This window comes from Olea europaea, chromosome 12, assembly GCF_002742605.1.
Source record: "Olea europaea var. sylvestris chromosome 12, O_europaea_v1, whole genome shotgun sequence".
Taxonomy (NCBI): Eukaryota; Viridiplantae; Streptophyta; class Magnoliopsida; order Lamiales; family Oleaceae; genus Olea; species Olea europaea.
In genome coordinates, this window is record NC_036248.1 from 18,897,605 (window position 1) to 18,916,847 (window position 19,243).

At 31.9% G+C, this 19,243-nt stretch overlaps 2 protein-coding genes across 2 annotated transcripts; both read left to right on the forward strand.

Moving 5' to 3' along the window:
- Nucleotides 1–1,733: 1,733 nt before the first annotated feature.
- Nucleotides 1,734–5,394, forward strand: LOC111405982 (coronatine-insensitive protein 1-like). Its single transcript, XM_023035133.1, has 2 exons — nucleotides 1,734–2,509; nucleotides 4,875–5,394. The coding sequence occupies exons 1-2, from the start codon at nucleotides 1,995–1,997 to the stop codon at nucleotides 5,392–5,394; spliced, it is 1,035 nt and encodes a 344-aa protein (XP_022890901.1). The 5' UTR covers nucleotides 1,734–1,994.
- Nucleotides 5,395–11,411: 6,017 nt separating this feature from the next.
- Nucleotides 11,412–17,353, forward strand: LOC111405983 (coronatine-insensitive protein 1-like). The gene is made up of 3 exons (XM_023035134.1): nucleotides 11,412–12,169; nucleotides 14,511–15,018; nucleotides 16,137–17,353. Exons 1-3 carry the CDS (start codon nucleotides 11,655–11,657, stop codon nucleotides 16,944–16,946), a joined length of 1,833 nt encoding a protein of 610 aa, XP_022890902.1. The 5' UTR covers nucleotides 11,412–11,654; the 3' UTR covers nucleotides 16,947–17,353.
- Nucleotides 17,354–19,243: the final 1,890 nt, after the last annotated feature.

Here is a 19,243-nt window from a genome sequence, read left to right on the forward strand (position 1 = left end):
CATTACATCCTGTTTGGGAATGATTTTTTGGCCAAAAAAATTGATTTTTTAATCGTTATTTCACTATTCCAGCCGTCATATTTGACTTCTTCTCTCACAAGTGGACCCCACTTTTTTCCCTAACGATCAAAAAATCAATTCTTAAAATCACTCCCACACAGACTCTTAATAAGTTCATATTTTACATTTATCTAGGGATCGACAAAAGCAAAGGGTGAACCTCGTGGAGTGATGTCCTTCTTTTAGATAACGGAAGCATTCCATTACTACCAATCCAAAGAAATATGACCTCTCTAAGATATACATTAGCAGTAAATCAAATGATTAATGCCCATTGCCTAGAAATAACAAAAAGCAAAGGTAAATAATCATTGATGAAATTTCAATAGGAATCAATAATACAAGAATAATTCCATAGGTACAGAGAATTATTGATAGAAATGATACAGATGTTGCGTTAGCAATACTTGTATAGCCTATTTTCTGTGTTTGTTGTGTTAAAAATCAATGAAAAACTGTCAAGTATCTTTTTATAAAAATTCTGTTAATTTTTTTTTTTTGGTAATTGTAGTAAAATTGATAATACAAATAGGTTACTAAATCAAGTGATTAATGCCCATTGCGCAGAAATAATAAAAAGCAGAGGTTAAATAATCATCGATGGAAATTCAATAGAAATCAGTAATGCAAGAATAATTCCATAGGCACAGATAATTATCGATAGAAATGATATAGATGTTGCGTTAGCAACACCTATATAGTGTATTTTTCTGAGTTTGTTGTGTCAAAAGTCAATAAAAAATTGTCAAATATCTTTTGTAAGAATTTTGTAATTTTTATTTTTATTTTTATTTATTATTATTATTATTTTGTACATATAGCAAAACTGATAAATATGTTACTAACAACGATATTGCCGATTGTCTAATTGGTGTTTACTCACATTGACGTCAATATTGATGTTGTCGACAATCGTCCATGTAAAGTTATCAATATTATCAACAAAAATTATCAATTTTTATATTCCTTTTATAAATTACAAGCTAATACAGTAAAATATCTTTTTATTTTTCTTTATAATATTAATAAAGATTAAATTATTTTATTGTTCGTCCCTCTGTATTTAATTTTTATATTTTTGTTAATTTATTTATTAGCATTTTCTTTGTTGATAAACTAAATTTTTTGAACTAACTATAATTTTTTAACATCAGTAATTTTTTTGTGAAACTTTTTCATATTACATATTAGAGACCAAAAAAATTTATTATGATGATTTTTTTTTTTCAAACACCTAAGTTATAGTAAAATTAAGTGAAATATAATAATTACAACAAATACTTTTTCCGTCCCATAGAGATATGGTTGATATTATTTTTATACAAATTAAATAAAAATATATAATTAATATAGTTTACTTTTATTTTTCAAATATATTTTTATATTACATAATTATTTGAACTTCATATTTATTGATAATAGTATATATTAACTATAGATATATTAAATTTTCAGAAATTAATTATCTTCTTGACAAGAGAAAAACCTATAATTTAAAGCAAATGAAAAAATAAAATAAAATAAAATCCTGCAATAAGTACTGGGAATTTCGACAAACGACACATGTAGTGTAATTATTGGGAGATGGAGTAGGGGGGGAAAAAAATATCATGTACCGTCACCTCAGTTCGATGAGTTCTGTCAAGATTTCCCCTAGTCATGGCTTTATCTTCAAACAAAAATGAGACAGATGGAGTAATTTCACAAGGGGATAAAAATAGTAACCTCTCGTCGTTTTCTGCGTTCCCTTTCAATTTTAGAGCCCCTCACACACTCTCTCTTACGCCCGTCCCACTCTTTTTCAGGCCCAATCCTCCTCTATCCATTCTTGACCTTCAGCTTCATTAACCAACTTTTTGGTTCTCATATGTTGTCTAAATTACTTGATTTCTAGAACCCTTCCCCTAAAAGAGTAAATAGAACAAGATTTGGGAATGGCAGAGCAAGAATCGATTAAGTTTGTTCGTTGTAGTAGCATTAATGGAATTGGAAATAGTGGAGCTGAAGACACCGTTTGGGAGCTCGTGATCCCGTACGTGCAGGACCATCGCGACCGAGACGCTGTATCCCTTGTGTGCAAACGCTGGTACGAGATCGAAGCCTCAAATCGAAAGCATGTGACAATCGCGTTGTGTTACACGGCTACGCCGCAGCGGCTCTCTCGCCGGTTTACTTACCTTGAGTCGCTCAAGCTCAAGGGAAAGCCGCGAGCTGCTATGTTCAACCTTATCCCGGAAGACTGGGGTGGGTATGTTGCTCCTTGGGTGGAAGAGGTCGGCAGGTCTTTTAGAAGAATGAAGACGTTACACTTCCGTAGGATGATTGTGAAGGATGCGGATCTCGAGTTGCTTGCCAAATCGCCGGCTGGGAAGCTTCTCGAAGTCTTGAAGCTCGATAAGTGTTCAGGATTTTCTACTGATGGTCTCCTAATTATTGGCCGCTCGTGCAGGTAAAAAGGGGGGACAAAAGGTGTAAGAACGAATTTTGATGCTTACTTTTTAATTTTTTGAAATTGATATTTGTTTGACTTCATTATTTGAGTTATTTTTTTGGGTATCTCTTGATAATTACATAACTTTTCATGATTATTTGTTGTGTGATGTGTTTCTTGTTAATTTATTTGCTTCTAGATTGTTGTTTGGTTGTTTATTTATTGAGTTATTGCTGGGTTAACTTAATTGACATTCATGCTTATGTGTACCTGCATACTACTTGTCTTTCTGGAAGTCCGTGTTTAATTCTTCAACAGAGAGATGAGAAATTCAAGTGATTAATTATTGTCTTTAGATAACTTCCTATTTTGTATTTCTTGGAGGGGATTGTTATTTTATATGCAGATATGGTTACATCTGGGAATCTAATTTCAATTTATTTATTTATTATTATTATTATTTTATTTTTTGGGTAAATTTATCTGTTTGTTCTTAATGATTTTCTGTGGTGATAATTCTTTGATGGTTGCTTGATTCCACTTGTCTAGTGTTATTGATTATGGTTACATACATACGAGTTTTTTAAACTTAATTCTTGATAACTTTTTGGTTAAACGTAGCCTGGGGTGTGGTGGTCCTTGGATAAATGTTTGATGGATTATTTTTGTTGCACGCATGAACTATATTTTTTATTTCTTTTAGATTGATTTATCTGTTATTTATTTGAGATTATCTGGTAGAGGGTTAAATCTGATACAGGAAAAGGAAATATCGTTGGAATCACATTGGTGTTAGTGTTGGCTATACTACGGCATAAGTTTGAGATCATTGTTTAAACAGTATTCATTATCAGCATGCACATTTTGGAATGTGGTCTCAACGGAGTAACTTTGTTCTGCCTACTCCAAAATTTGAGTTTTTGATCTATCCCTGTGATTTTTAAATGACAGGTTTTGGAGTCCGAGTCATTTAGCATTCAGTTCAGTTTACAAATCTGCTCTCATCTTGTCATTGTTTTTGTTGTTATAGAATTTAGATACTTTTTCCAAACAATGCTAATATCAAGTGTTGCTCTGTTTCAAATACCTGAATTGTCTATTGGTCGTCTTGCTTAAAAACCTTTGAAATTTCTATTTTGACATTTTATATATCATTTCTTTTTGACCACTAGAATTTCACATATGTTCTTAGATATTTCGTAGTATCTTGATTTTCTGTTTCTTGAGACCTAGAAGTTTGGTCCCTATATTACTTATGCATTATGCAAATTGAATAAAATGCATTCGCCCAAAATTCTAGGGAAGAGTAATTACAAAATACAAGGGTGAAGCACTATTTTGTTCCTATGTGAAACATGGAGGACGAATACTCTTTTGCTTTCCTTTTGTGTGTGTACTTATCGATGAAGAACATAATGGGGCTTTGGAAACTTTTTGGGTGTTCTCCAACCTGTTGATTTTTCCAGTCTGCTCATGTACAAATAGTTTAAATTTTGATTCCCCTTGGTGATATATTTTGGTTCTTAATGAAATAGAAAGTTTTTTGGTGATCTATGCAAGTCTTGAGAAGTTCTGGATCAATCTTCTCTTCTGTGATGGGAATGTTTTCTGACTGCTGAAACTTTTTCAGTGACTTGTCCCGGGATTTTTGGAAATGGTACAACGATTCTGAATAAGACAGTTCTTTCTCTCATTTATTCCTGCTTGAGGATTATGATTTTTCGTTGCCTTCGGAATTTTGCGCAGCAATGTGTACATTATCCCATTTTATGTCATATCTTTCGCAACTCCAGATGTATAGGATTTATTAGGAATGGTTATTTGTAAATTATAATGAGATGAATAGTATTTTTTTGAAAAATGAGTGGTTGAAAAGTTTTTGATTTACGTGTAATATTATTTTATTGAAGATTGTGTGGTTAAAAGTAGGAGAGAGAAAAATTTAATTTAATGTAATGAGAAATAATGGAGCTCAAATGGGGGCTTAAGTAATACATAATTTACTGATTGAAAAAAAAAAATAGTAATAATAATTAAAAAAAAAAAAAAAAAATATATATATATATATATATATAGAGGCAAAGATAGAAACTGAAGAAAAACTTTATTTATGTTACTCTCCTTTGTGTTTAGTTGATGTGTCATTAGGCGTGTTCATTCATTACTATTCTTGTAAGTTGGTGGAAAATCAAATTTCAATGAGAACGAGTTATTTGGAATAAAAAGTTTGTTGGCACAATATGTGTTATTTTAATAGATTAGGCAACTATTTTGAGCAACCTTCCCTCGCTGAATCCAATAGTGGTCAAGTGATTTTTCTCATGTATACATATAGTTACTTTGTTGATCATTTAAGATTTTATTTATCTTTACACCTTTGCAGGAATTTAAAAACCTTGTTTATGGAAGAGAGCACAATAGTTGAGAAAGATGGGGAATGGCTGCATGAGCTTGCTCTGAACAATAAGGTTCTTGAAAATGTTAACTTCTACATGACGGATCTTACCAAAGTGCAATCTGCAGATCTTGAGCTAATGGCCAGAAATTGTCCCTCTTTGACCTCAATGAAGATCAGCGACTGTGATATATCAGATCTGATTGGTTTCTTTAAAGCTGCTAATGCACTGGAAGAGTTTGGTGGGGGGTTTTTCAGTGAGCCACCTAGACAGATTGTCGAGGGTGTCTGTAATGAGCAATTAGGGAGGAATTCTGCTGAATCATTTCCCCCAAGATTAGGCTGCTTGGGTCTTACTTATTTGGGGAAGGAAGAGATGCCTTTTGTCTTTCCAATTGCTGCCCGACTCAAAAAATTGGATCTCCTTTACGCACTGCTTGACACAGAAGGCCACTGTGTCCTACTGCAAAGATGCCCCAACTTGGAAATTCTTGAGGTAAAATTTTAAAATCTATGTTTTATATTTTTCAATAGTGATTTGACATCATTTCAACCACATTATTCAATAAAATAATATTACACGTAAATCTAAAAAAATTTCTTATTTTTTAGCCACACATTTTTCATTGATTTGATATGAATAATGTATTTTTCCTAGAATGTGACTCAAACAAGGGTTTAGTTTTCCTTGAAAACCAAGAAAATCAATTCCATGGAAAAAATATGCTATCAAACAGCCAAAAGTGGAAATTGGAATTTAAATTCCATTTTCCATGAAAAATAATGGCCAGTCAAACATGACCTTAGAGAATATTGATTATGAAATTGAGTCCCTATTTGGCCTCCATGTTTGAAATGAAAATGGGTGGAAAATTATTTTTTCCTGAAAAATGAACGATTGAAAAAGAAGAAAACATTTTTTATTTATATGTAATATTATTTTATAAAAGATTGTGTAATTATAAATAGAATAGAAAAAGATGTAAAAAAAAATTAATGGAGGTAAAACGGGACAAAATGTCACTCATGGACTCACCAAAAAGCAAAAAGAGGAAGAAGATTGTAAGTCGTTTTCTTGTACGAAAACAGAGAATATGAAATTTATCTTATTTTTGAAGGAAAAGAAAAAAACAAAACTATTTTGTCCACTTGTACAGTTGTACTAATGAAACCAAAGCATATTTCTTTATTTTCAACGTGGATCCCCCACTATGACGTGCAAAATTAAATAGGATAGGAAGTAGCTAAATTTTCTTTCATAATTGTTGAGTTAGGATTAGTGTGGTACTGCCCTTTATGTAGTTGAAAAGCAAAGAAATCGATGAAGAACTTTTACTAAGTTTATGTCATAAATTGGTTCATTTTGTGAATTTGTGAGTTTGAATTTTTTAATCATAAGGGTCTCATGCCATCCTAAAAGGTTTATCAAATAGGAAAATATAATATTACTAATCTAAAATTTAGATAATTATCTATATATGTGGCAAAGGTCGTTATCATCATTTACGGTCTAAGGCCCTATTTGATAACCTTCTTTTTCCATGGAAAATGAAAAGTATTTTCCATTTCCATCCAAAATTGTGTGTTTGATGGCACCCATACATAATTTTTTACAAGCATAACAACATTGAATATTTAAATAAATAGCATACACATATTTAAATGAAGAGTGCGTACAAGAGAAATTATGAAAATATTTTAAATATAAAAATAATTAGACTAAATAGGTATAAAAAAAAAAATTGAGGCTCTAAGCCATTGCCTTAATTGCTTTGGCTCAGGGCCCGCTTTGATTTCATGCATATTTGCAAACGTTACTCGTAGTTATAAAGTCTTCAATTACAAATTAAACGAAGGAATATTTGAAGAGGAAAATCAAGAAATTGAAGGGAGTCTAGAAAAACTAGTAGAACAATAACCTGCAATTGCCATCGATCAATTTCCACTGCATCACTCAAGGAATTTTAATTCCCTCTTAAATTTAGAGGAGATGCAACAAAAGTTATTAGAGAAACAAGTTTCAACCGAATATATTAAAGTCAGATTGGGGAGACATAGATTTTGAATCTAATAAAATACGAGTTGAGATACCTATATTTACATAGATTTTTAGAATTCATTACATTCATGTTGAGGACCTCCGTAAATAAATTTGATTTATGTTTTCACCTAATAAAATATGGAGTACAGATGCCTTCATGTACAGGAAAAAAGGTTTACTTTCAACAGAATAGTACCTTTAAAAGTCAACTTTCCCGTTACGAAAAGGCGTATGATTCCCTTCTGGAGGTCAATAATTCCACTATTTAAAAGATCTCAATCTTTTATATATTCTTATTTGATGAAGGGATAAATTTGATATTGAAGAATTTATGGAAAAGAATAGAATTATGGAGATGCAAGATGTTATTTTGTTGGAATTCACATTCACCTAATCATGCCAATATTTTGAAAGAAATCTAATATTTTGCAATCACTTACAAGGAAAAAAATACACAGGTTTCGTCTTTTTCATTCGAGTTATTCTCGGGTGACAACCCCCTAGACGTCCAAGGGTTGTCAAAGTGGTTTTTCCCTTTCCATTCTCCAATTTCAATGTTCATAAAGTCCAAAATTAGAAAATATTGAAAAGGGAAACTGCATTCATGAATCTCATAACAAAATTCAAAGAGTTAACATGACTATACCAATTTCTAAAGTTGTATTCACATGAATTTGTATCTCAATTGTTTGAATTTTTGTTTCTAACTTTCCATTGAATCAGACTGAATCTTAATTAGCGAACAGTTTTATCAAATAATGCGTCCATTAATAGATATTTTCAAACAAGAAAATTTACAAAATATACGTTCTATGTATATGGTGCATTCACATACCGATCTTTCTAAATTTATATTTAACACAATGTCAATTCCACCATCATGGCCCATCAAGTGGGGGATTGCATTTCATTCCAGCAGCAACATTATATGGTTCAAACCGCCTTGTTTCATCCAGCGCTCGCCACCAAAAAAAAAAAAAAATCTAATAAAAAGTTATAAATTTATCGTTATAAATTGTTAAATATACTGAAGGATACATAGAAAATAACAAATCGCACAATTTGTGTTAGCTTATGTAGCACTTCACGTATCAAAATTATATATTTTTATTTTATTACATTTATATGAATTATTCTCTTATATTAAATTTTCTAGAAGAAAAGAAAAACGTCGTTGCAATAAATGCTAATAAAACTACGTATGCATCTAGGGATGTAAACGAGTCGAGTCGAGTCGAGCAGGCTCGCGAGCCTAAAGTTTCGGCTTGGGCTCGGCCAAAAAATAAAAAGGCTCGGCCCGATACTTAAGTGACCGTTACTGAAAGTTTTAAACTTCAGTGATCGTTTTGTAATTTATCTGTAAGTTCAGTGACCGTTTGTGAAATTAACCCATTTTTGTAATCATTAGAAAATGTAGTATGTAAATTATAAATTTATAAAATACGTCATGTAAAGTGTAATTACACATTATCTACATGTCATATTTTGTAAATCTCCCTTTCAAATATTAGATATTTTAACCCTCAAATTGCAAAATATTCTAGTTAAGTTTTACTCCTATTGCATCGAGACTATGCTTCAAGTAAGTCAAATTTACTTTTATTTTTTAATATGATTGAATATCTATAAAGAGGAAGAAATGTTTCTATATTTTGCATAACATTATTATATTTTTTGTACATTTACAAAATAACAATATAGAGTTGTTCGTAATCTCTAACCTATAAATGTAGCTATTCCAATTATAATTCCTCTATGGGAAAGTTATATAAATTTTCTTGTTTATTAAAAGTGGTGTCTTCAACTTAAATTTTAATGAATTTCAAAAAATATTTTAAATTTAGGAGTTTCTAGTTGAGATTTTAATGAAATTAGGTGTTCACAACTGAGATTTTAATAGATTTCAATGAAAATATTTAAAATATAGGTGTACTTAATAACTCATGCATATATAAAGAATTCATTAATAAATAATTTTTAATACATTTGGATGGATTTCAAACTTAAAAATACACGTAACAAACTCTTTTAAAATTTTACCATTTTATTGAGATTTTATGAAAATCTATTTAAATTTAAGAAATTCATTATAAATTTATAAATATTTTAAAACTTATTAAAATCTCAGTTAAGGACGTTTTGTCTCAACAATATTGAGCCCATCGTTTCTAAAAATTCAAATTTCATTTTTCTTACTAGTAAATGGAACAAAGTCGCTTGTTTATATTTTTAGATTAATTTATTTCCATATAAATAAATATTTTACAATTAGTTAAACTTGCATTAAATCAAGTAATTAATTCTCGATTTCTCAATTTAGAATGAAGAATATTTGGTTAAACTTACCATTATATCAGAATGAAAACAAAATAATTGCAGTATTTATTTCAAACATTTGTGTTAACATAAAATAAATTGAACTATATATCATAGTGCAATTAAACTATATTGAGACACACGGAAATTATAATAAAGACAGTAAAAATATTTTCATATAATTAAGTATTCCATTTGTAATTCTTACATAGAAAAGTTATCTAAATTTTCTTGTTCGTTAAATAGAATTATCTCAATAACACTGAATACATAGTTTCTAAAAATTGTATTACTTTTTTCTTACTTGTAAATAAAAAGAAAGTCACACTTTATATTAAAGTAAAACTTGGTTCAAAAATAAGAAATTTATTTTAAATTTTGATAGCTAAAAAGTTTATTATTAAATTTTATTTATTTCATTACATCCTGTTTGGGAATGATTTTTTGGCCAAAAAAATTGATTTTTTAATCATTATTTCACTATTCCAGCAGTCATATTTGACTTCTTCTCTCACAAGTGGATTCCACTTTTTTCCCTAACGATCAAAAAATCAATTCTTAAAATCACTCCCACACAGACTCTTAATAAGTTCATATTTTACATTTATCTAGGGATCGACAAAAGCAAAGGGTGAACCTCATGGAGTGATGTCCTTCTTTTAGATAACGGAAGCATTCCATTACTACCAATCCAAAGAAATATGACCTCTCTAAGATATACATTAGCAGTAAATCAAATGATTAATGCCCATTGCCTAGAAATAACAAAAAGCAAAGGTAAATAATCATTGATGAAATTTCAATAGGAATCAATAATACAAGAATAATTCCATAGGTACAGAGAATTATTGATAGAAATGATACAGATGTTGCGTTAGCAATACTTGTATAGCCTATTTTCTGTGTTTGTTGTGTTAAAAATCAATGAAAAACTGTCAAGTATCTTTTTATAAAAATTCTGTTAATTTTTTTTTTTTGGTAATTGTAGTAAAATTGATAATACAAATAGGTTACTAAATCAAGTGATTAATGCCCATTGCGCAGAAATAATAAAAAGCAGAGGTTAAATAATCATCGATGGAAATTCAATAGAAATCAGTAATGCAAGAATAATTCCATAGGCACAGATAATTATCGATAGAAATGATATAGATGTTGCGTTAGCAACACCTATATAGTGTATTTTTCTGAGTTTGTTGTGTCAAAAGTCAATAAAAAATTGTCAAATATCTTTTGTAAGAATTTTGTAATTTTTATTTTTATTTTTATTTATTATTATTATTATTTTGTACATATAGCAAAACTGATAAATATGTTACTAACAACGATATTGCCGATTGTCTAATTGGTGTTTACTCACATTGACGTCAATATTGATGTTGTCGACAATCGTCCATGTAAAGTTATCAATATTATCAACAAAAATTATCAATTTTTATATTCCTTTTATAAATTACAAGCTAATACAGTAAAATATCTTTTTATTTTTCTTTATAATATTAATAAAGATTAAATTATTTTATTGTTCGTCCCTCTGTATTTAATTTTTATATTTTTGTTAATTTATTTATTAGCATTTTCTTTGTTGATAAACTAAATTTTTTGAACTAACTATAATTTTTTAACATCAGTAATTTTTTTGTGAAACTTTTTCATATTACATATTAGAGACCAAAAAAATTTATTATGATGATTTTTTTTTTTCAAACACCTAAGTTATAGTAAAATTAAGTGAAATATAATAATTACAACAAATACTTTTTCCGTCCCATAGAGATATGGTTGATATTATTTTTATACAAATTAAATAAAAATATATAATTAATATAGTTTACTTTTATTTTTCAAATATATTTTTATATTACATAATTATTTGAACTTCATATTTATTGATAATAATATATATTAACTATAGATATATTAAATTTTCAGAAATTAATTATCTTCTTGACAAGAGAAAAACCTATAATTTAAAGCAAATGAAAAAATAAAATAAAATAAAATCCTGCAATAAGTACTGGGAATTTCGACAAACGACACATGTAGTGTAATTATTGGGAGATGGAGTAGGGGGGGAAAAAAATATCATGTACCGTCACCTCAGTTCGATGAGTTCTGTCAAGATTTCCCCTAGTCATGGCTTTATCTTCAAACAAAAATGAGACAGATGGAGTAATTTCACAAGGGGATAAAAATAGTAACCTCTCGTCGTTTTCTGCGTTCCCTTTCAATTTTAGAGCCCCTCACACACTCTCTCTTACGCCCGTCCCACTCTTTTTCAGGCCCAATCCTCCTCTATCCATTCTTGACCTTCAGCTTCATTAACCAACTTTTTGGTTCTCATATGTTGTCTAAATTACTTGATTTCTAGAACCCTTCCCCTAAAAGAGTAAATAGAACAAGATTTGGGAATGGCAGAGCAAGAATCGATTAAGTTTGTTCGTTGTAGTAGCATTAATGGAATTGGAAATAGTGGAGCTGAAGACACCGTTTGGGAGCTCGTGATCCCGTACGTGCAGGACCATCGCGACCGAGACGCTGTATCCCTTGTGTGCAAACGCTGGTACGAGATCGAAGCCTCAAATCGAAAGCATGTGACAATCGCGTTGTGTTACACGGCTACGCCGCAGCGGCTCTCTCGCCGGTTTACTTACCTTGAGTCGCTCAAGCTCAAGGGAAAGCCGCGAGCTGCTATGTTCAACCTTATCCCGGAAGACTGGGGTGGGTATGTTGCTCCTTGGGTGGAAGAGGTCGGCAGGTCTTTTAGAAGAATGAAGACGTTACACTTCCGTAGGATGATTGTGAAGGATGCGGATCTCGAGTTGCTTGCCAAATCGCCGGCTGGGAAGCTTCTCGAAGTCTTGAAGCTCGATAAGTGTTCAGGATTTTCTACTGATGGTCTCCTAATTATTGGCCGCTCGTGCAGGTAAAAAGGGGGGGACAAAAGGTGTAAGAACGAATTTTGATGCTTACTTTTTAATTTTTTGAAATTGATATTTGTTTGACTTCATTATTTGAGTTATTTTTTTGGGTATCTCTTGATAAATACATAACTTTTCAAGATTATTTGTTGTGTGATTTGTTTCTTGTTAATTTATTTGCTTCTAGATTGTTGTTTGGTTGTTTATTTATTGAGTTATTGCTGGGTTTGACATTCATGCTTATGTGTACTTGCATACTACTACTCTTTCTGGAAGTCCGTGTTTAATTCTTCAACAGAGAGATGAGAAATTCAAGTGATTAATTATTGTCTTTAGATAACTTCCTATTTTGTATTTCTTGGAGGGGATTGTTGTTTTATATGCAGATATGGTTACATCAGGGAATCTAACTTCAAAAATTTTATTTATTTATTTTTTTTTTTTTTGGGGGGGGGGGGGGGGAAGTTGCTTGATTCCACTTGTCTAGTGTTATTGATTATGGTTACATACATACGAGTTTTTTAAACTTAATTCTTGATAACTTTTTGGTTAAACGTAGCCTGGGGTGTGGTGGTCCTTGGATAAATGTTTGATGGATTATTTTTGTTGCACGCATGAACTATATTTTTTATTTCTTTTAGATTGATTTATCTGTTATTTATTTGAGATTATCTGGTAGAGGGTTAAATCTGATACAGGAAAAGGAAATATCGTTGGAATCACATTGGTGTTAGTGTTGGCTATACTACGGCATAAGTTTGAGATCATTGTTTAAACAGTATTCATTATCAGCATGCACATTTTGGAATGTGGTCTCAACGGAGTAACTTTGTTCTGCCTACTCCAAAATTTGAGTTTTTGATCTATCCCTGTGATTTTTAAATGACAGGTTTTGAAGTCCGAGTCATTTAGCATTCAGTTCAGTTTACAAATCTGCTCTCATCTTGTCATTGTTTTTGTTGTTATAGAATTTAGATACTTTTTCCAAACAATGCTAATATCAAGTGTTGCTCTGTTTCAAATACCTGAATTGTCTATTGGTCGTCTTGCTTAAAAACCTTTGAAATTTCTATTTTGACATTTTATATATCATTTCTTTTTGACCACTAGAATTTCACATATGTTCTTAGATATTTCGTAGTATCTTGATTTTCTGTTTCTTGAGACCTAGAAGTTTGGTCCCTATATTACTTATGCATTATGCAAATTGAATAAAATGCATTCGCCCAAAATTCTAGGGAAGAGTAATTACAAAATACAAGGGTGAAGCACTATTTTGTTCCTATGTGAAACATGGAGGACGAATACTCTTTTGCTTTCCTTTTGTGTGTGTACTTATCGATGAAGAACATAATGGGGCTTTGGAAACTTTTTGGGTGTTCTCCAACCTGTTGATTTTTCCAGTCTGCTCATGTACAAATAGTTTAAATTTTGATTCCCCTTGGTGATATATTTTGGTTCTTAATGAAATAGAAAGTTTTTTGGTGATCTATGCAAGTCTTGAGAAGTTCTGGATCAATCTTCTCTTCTGTGATGGGAATGTTTTCTGACTGCTGAAACTTTTTCAGTGACTTGTCCCGGGATTTTTGGAAATGGTACAACGATTCTGAATAAGACAGTTCTTTCTCTCATTTATTCCTGCTTGAGGATTATGATTTTTCGTTGCCTTCGGAATTTTGCGCAGCAATGTGTACATTATCCCATTTTATGTCATATCTTTCGCAACTCCAGATGTATAGGATTTATTAGGAATGGTTACTTAGGGGCTGTTTGAGCCCCATTATTTGTAAATTATAATGAGATGAATAGTATTTTTTTGAAAAATGAGTGGTTGAAAAGTTTTTGATTTACGTGTAATATTATTTTATTGAAGATTGTGTGGTTAAAAGTAGGAGACAGAAAAATTTAATTTAATGTAATGAGAAATAATGGAGCTCAAATGGGGGCTTAAGTAATACATAATTTACTGATTGAAAAAAAAAAATAGTAATAATAATTAAAAAAAAAAAAAAAAAATATATATATATATATATATATAGAGGCAAAGATAGAAACTGAAGAAAAACTTTATTTATGTTACTCTCCTTTGTGTTTAGTTGATGTGTCATTAGGCGTGTTCATTCATTACTATTCTTGTAAGTTGGTGGAAAATCAAATTTCAATGAGAGCGAGTTATTTGGAATAAAAAGTTTGTTGGCACAATATGTGTTATTTTAATAGATTGGGCAACTATTTTGAGCAACCTTCCCTCGCTGAATCCAATAGCGGTCAAGTGATTTTTCTTATGTATACATATAGTTACTTTGTTGATCATTTAAGATTTTATTTATCTTTACACCTTTGCAGGAATTTAAAAACCTTGTTTATGGAAGAGAGCACAATAGTTGAGAAAGATGGGGAATGGCTGCATGAGCTTGCTCTGAACAATAAGGTTCTTGAAAATGTTAACTTCTACATGACGGATCTTACCAAAGTGCAATCTGCAGATCTTGAGCTAATGGCCAGAAATTGTCCCTCTTTGACCTCAATGAAGATCAGCGACTGTGATATATCAGATCTGATTGGTTTCTTTAAAGCTGCTAATGCACTGGAAGAGTTTGGTGGGGGGTTTTTCAGTGAGCCACCTAGACAGATTGTCGAGGGTGTCTGTAATGAGCAATTAGGGAGGAATTCTGCTGAATCATTTCCCCCAAGATTAGGCTGCTTGGGTCTTACTTATTTGGGGAAGGAAGAGATGCCTTTTGTCTTTCCAATTGCTGCCCGACTCAAAAAATTGGATCTCCTTTACGCACTGCTTGACACAGAAGGCCATTGTGTCCTACTGCAAAGATGCCCCAACTTGGAAATTCTTGAGGTAAAATTTTAAAATCTATGTTTCGCCTTGGACAAATGTTTTCATGTATGTTTCCTTCATGTGGCTGAACATATCTTGTTGAATTTGGCATTAAGTCGGTCTTCTTTGCATAGTTGATGCTTTAACTTTCAGATTTACTGATCTGAGATCAAAATATAGGTTGCAACCTGGTCTATTTGTTTTTGTGAGTACAACTATGTTTCTCGTCTCCGTAGATACTTCATTGGGTCCTTAGATGTGATTATACGGTGGTTAGCTGAAATAGCTCAATATCCTCTAAATCCATCAGATAATTTCTCAAACTCACTCGGCTTCTCTCTCAACGAAAAAATATTTTATTGCTGAGAAATGGGCATGCCAAAGTGCATATGGTATCAAGAACTATGACACTAATTTTGAAATCTAGAGTAACTGAATGTTGATAACAATGCCATGTGAAGACTAGGTGAAAATTATGATGGAAGGAGACTAAGAAAATTAAAAGTTAGTTTGTCTTATAATTCAAGAAAAATGGAAAAATCTTTGTAAGTGTTTCTTTTAGAACTTCAAAAGAGAAAACACTGGTGTTTCATGATTGATGTAAATATCGACTGAGTTTTGACTTTGTAGAAAAATTACGTCTGCACTTGATCTGAGATAAGTAACTTTAATCTCCTGCCATGCTCTTCTTGATGTGGTAGTTTAAATCCGCTCTTTTTCTTGTTCCCTCTGTGGGTGTAGTAGTTTTCTTCCACTTTTTCTTTCATTATTTTTGGGTTGGGTGGGTTGGTTGTTCATAGTGATGTTCTTTTCCTTGATGGTTTAATCCTCTGAACACGGCCCGTGCTCATTCTTGTAATGTGCTTTTTGCTGTGATATTCTGGGTCCACAAATATTACCTTCACTTATATGCAGCTTTCTTGCATTGCTTGGTCACATTGCTGATACTGTTTCCTGTACTCTTGATTTTGACTAGACAACTCAATTTTTTCTAGGCTAAACTCGTAATATGAACTTTTAACAAGTTGTTTTTGACAAGGATAATGTTGGATTATTTAGATGTGTACAATTTGTTGAGTTCTCGAATGAAAAGGATGAAATATTGGCAGTAGGTACTCAAAACTTGTCTCTGTTGACAGACAAGGAATGTTATTGGAGATAGAGGTTTGGAAGTTCTAGCACAGTCTTGTAAGAAAATGAAGCGACTTAGGATTGAGCGAGGAGCTGATGAGCAAGAAATGGAAGATGTTGAAGGTATTGTTTCCCAGAGAGGATTAATTGCTTTGGCTCAGGGATGCCTTGAACTAGAATATTTGGCTGTATACGTGTCTGACATCACAAATGCATCTTTGGAATGTTTTGGCACATACTCAAAGAACATGTGCGACTTTCGATTGGTCTTGCTTGACCGTGAAGAAATAATAACAGATTTGCCACTTGACAATGGAGTTAGATCCTTACTAATTGGTTGTGATAAGCTTAGGAGGTTTGCCCTGTATCTCCGCCCCGGAGGGCTGACTGATTTGGGTCTTAGTTATATTGGGAGGTACAGCCCAAAAGTACAATGGATGCTTCTGGGTTATGTAGGGGAATCTGATGACGGTCTCCTGGAATTCTCCAAAGGTTGTCCTAGCCTGCAAAAGTTAGAAATGAGGGGATGTTTCTTTAGCGAACGTGCACTGGCTATGGCCACGGTGCAGCTAAATTCCCTGAGGTATTTGTGGGTGCAAGGATATAGGTCTGTGAATCGTCTGGATATCTTAAAAATGGTGCGACCAAACTGGAATATTGAGTTGATTCCTGCTAGACAAGTTTGTGTTCAAGATGCAAATGTACAAGGAATGGTTGAGCATCCAGCACATATACTAGGATATTATTCCCTCGTTGGGCAAAGGACAGATTTTCCAACTACAGTTACGCCATTGGACCCAAATGCTCTTCTCAATTGATTCTTCTCAGATTCCATTCTGGAAGAAGGAATTTTTCGTGCAAATTCGCCCTGAAATTGCCGATCCATGCATAATACAATGAAAAGTGGAGAGTTGTGCATACCCTTTTGATCCCTGTTACTCGTATTAGTTAGCTTTCGTGTTCATAAACTTTGTATTGGTCTCCTTTTTATTTCTTTTAATGATGAGGTTTTTTCTACTTGAGTTATTTTTAGTCTGGCTATTTTAATGTGTAATAAGCGTGTACTTTTTAGTTTTGGAAAATTGGGGGCCCTTGGTTCTCGGTCCTTGGGACTTCCAGTCGTGAGCAAGTACTTTTCATGGCTAGAATTTTGTTGACACGTTGAATTGTATATAATAGACTTGTATTTCTTTCTTCATGCATTTAATAACTACTCGTGTATTAACTTTCTGATATGTTTAGTACGGAGCATTGAATAGTACTGATGATTATATTATGGGAGAAAAATAAGTTAAATTTTAGTATAAGCCATTTGACATTGTTTGTGAGTTTTGGATGGAAATAATCAGTTTGTTGTTCGTGCTTCATGGAGGTGTGACTTTTCGTTTACGAGCTTTTTTGGGGTTCTAAAGTATAAAGCTAAAATATTAGAATCTGCTCAAAGGCCAAAGAAAAGGGGACGCAGCTAGCGTCTTGGCCCCATGTATAAAGAGGCGTGGCGCCACCACGAACCAGAAGCTCAGTTGCCACTGGTCTAGCTCGTGACTGTCAAGTTTTGGGGGCATCAGAGCGTGAGAAATCATGTAGTGAACCATCTGCCAAATCAATCTGGACAGTAAGAACTCCGCTCGAGTGCCTGAACATTTTTTCAGAGACACACTACTTGCATTTAGTATTTACTTATACTTAATGTCTTCATCGGTGCATAACTGCAAAGCTAAGTGCTCATACTTGTGTTAACCGTTGTTAATTACTCATTCATCTGACATTTATTTGATTCACTCCATAGCTAAATGTAAGCTCTCGCGTTAATAGTGGCAAAGAGTAGAGTTGAATCGAATTCGATCAACAAGTCAATTCAGGATTGTCTTGGTGACCAAGTGTTTGGCCAATGTGCCTTGTCTAGGGGTGTAAATGGGCATGGTCGAGCATGAGTTGATTTGTTTCAATATATTTTTAGCTTGGCTCGCCCCACTATCTGGCCTGTGGGTGGGACGAGTTGAAACGACTCGCAAGTCATTCGCTTCATGCCGTCCTGTCGCATTATTATTGTTACTTCAAATTTAATTGAAATTTTTATTTTTGTCCCAGTAAGTCAGTAGTTGCAAATTTTTAAGTTGAAAAAATTAATTTTTATCAGTTTGTAATAAAAAAAGAAATTTAAATGTGTAAATGCTCACCATCTGTATCCGAGGTTGAGATTGACTACATCATGCTTAGACGAAATTAAAATTGTACACAAATTAATATTTTTTATGCACTTTTATTTTTTATTTTTGAAAAGATGAAATGAATACAATCGTGCAAATAAAAGAAATGAAATACCTGATAAAATTTGGGTATGAATTGAATTCTTTAACGAAGATAATTGAAAGTTTTAATTAAAGTGCACATTAAGAAAAAAAACTATTTGAAATGAAAATCTATTTGAAACCTCTATTGAAAATTGAAATTTGTGTTGGATTTAAAGATATCAAGATAATCAAACTTTTGAACATTCTATTTCATCCACCTCCACACACACAGAGACATATATTTGATTCTTCTTCCAATTCTATTGATTATCAATTAATAAAATTACTCGATTCTTTTGTCAATCTCTCTTTTTGCTTTAATCTTCTCCCTTTTTCTTCTTTCTTTAATTTTTTTGTGCGATCAATACTTCATATTGTGTCATATTCGCCTTCTACGTTTTATAACAAGCGATATCAGTGCTATTCCGCTTTTAACAAAGTGGTTTTAGATCTGGTCCGGATTATAAAACATGTATCTTACTACCTTTTTAGTCAACAGTTACAATACATAAATACTGGTGGAAGGTTACCTTCTTCAAGCGTATGCGCACATTATCAGGTTTTCTTCCTTTTTTTTTTTTTCAAATCTTTTAAGTTAAAACTTATAATTATTAAATAATTTTTTTATGAATTAGAAATTTAAAATAAGGGTCCAATGGATTGCAAAGATAGAATTTGGGTGGAAAACAAATTCCAAAAAATTGAATTGCCTAGAAATTCTTTTACCGAAAATTGTCAATTATTGTGTTTGATTGGTATAATTTTTTACTTGAAAAATGTTGAAATAAAAGTATTTTTTAGTGTTCGTTTGACTTTATTTT

What these genes read in the sequence shown, in the direction of transcription:
- LOC111405983 (XM_023035134.1), top strand. Translation starts at nt 11,655, where the DNA reads ATGGCAGAGCAAGAATCGATTAAGTTTGTTCGTTGTAGTAGCATTAAT. An exon ending in ATTATTGGCCGCTCGTGCAG is followed by an intron (nt 12,170 to 14,510) that starts GTAAAAAGGGGG and finishes ACACCTTTGCAG; the next exon opens with GAATTTAAAAACCTTGTTTA. An exon ending in CCAACTTGGAAATTCTTGAG is followed by an intron (nt 15,019 to 16,136) that starts GTAAAATTTTAA and finishes CTCTGTTGACAG; the next exon opens with ACAAGGAATGTTATTGGAGA.
- LOC111405982 (XM_023035133.1), top strand. Translation starts at nt 1,995, where the DNA reads ATGGCAGAGCAAGAATCGATTAAGTTTGTTCGTTGTAGTAGCATTAAT. An exon ending in ATTATTGGCCGCTCGTGCAG is followed by an intron (nt 2,510 to 4,874) that starts GTAAAAAGGGGG and finishes ACACCTTTGCAG; the next exon opens with GAATTTAAAAACCTTGTTTA.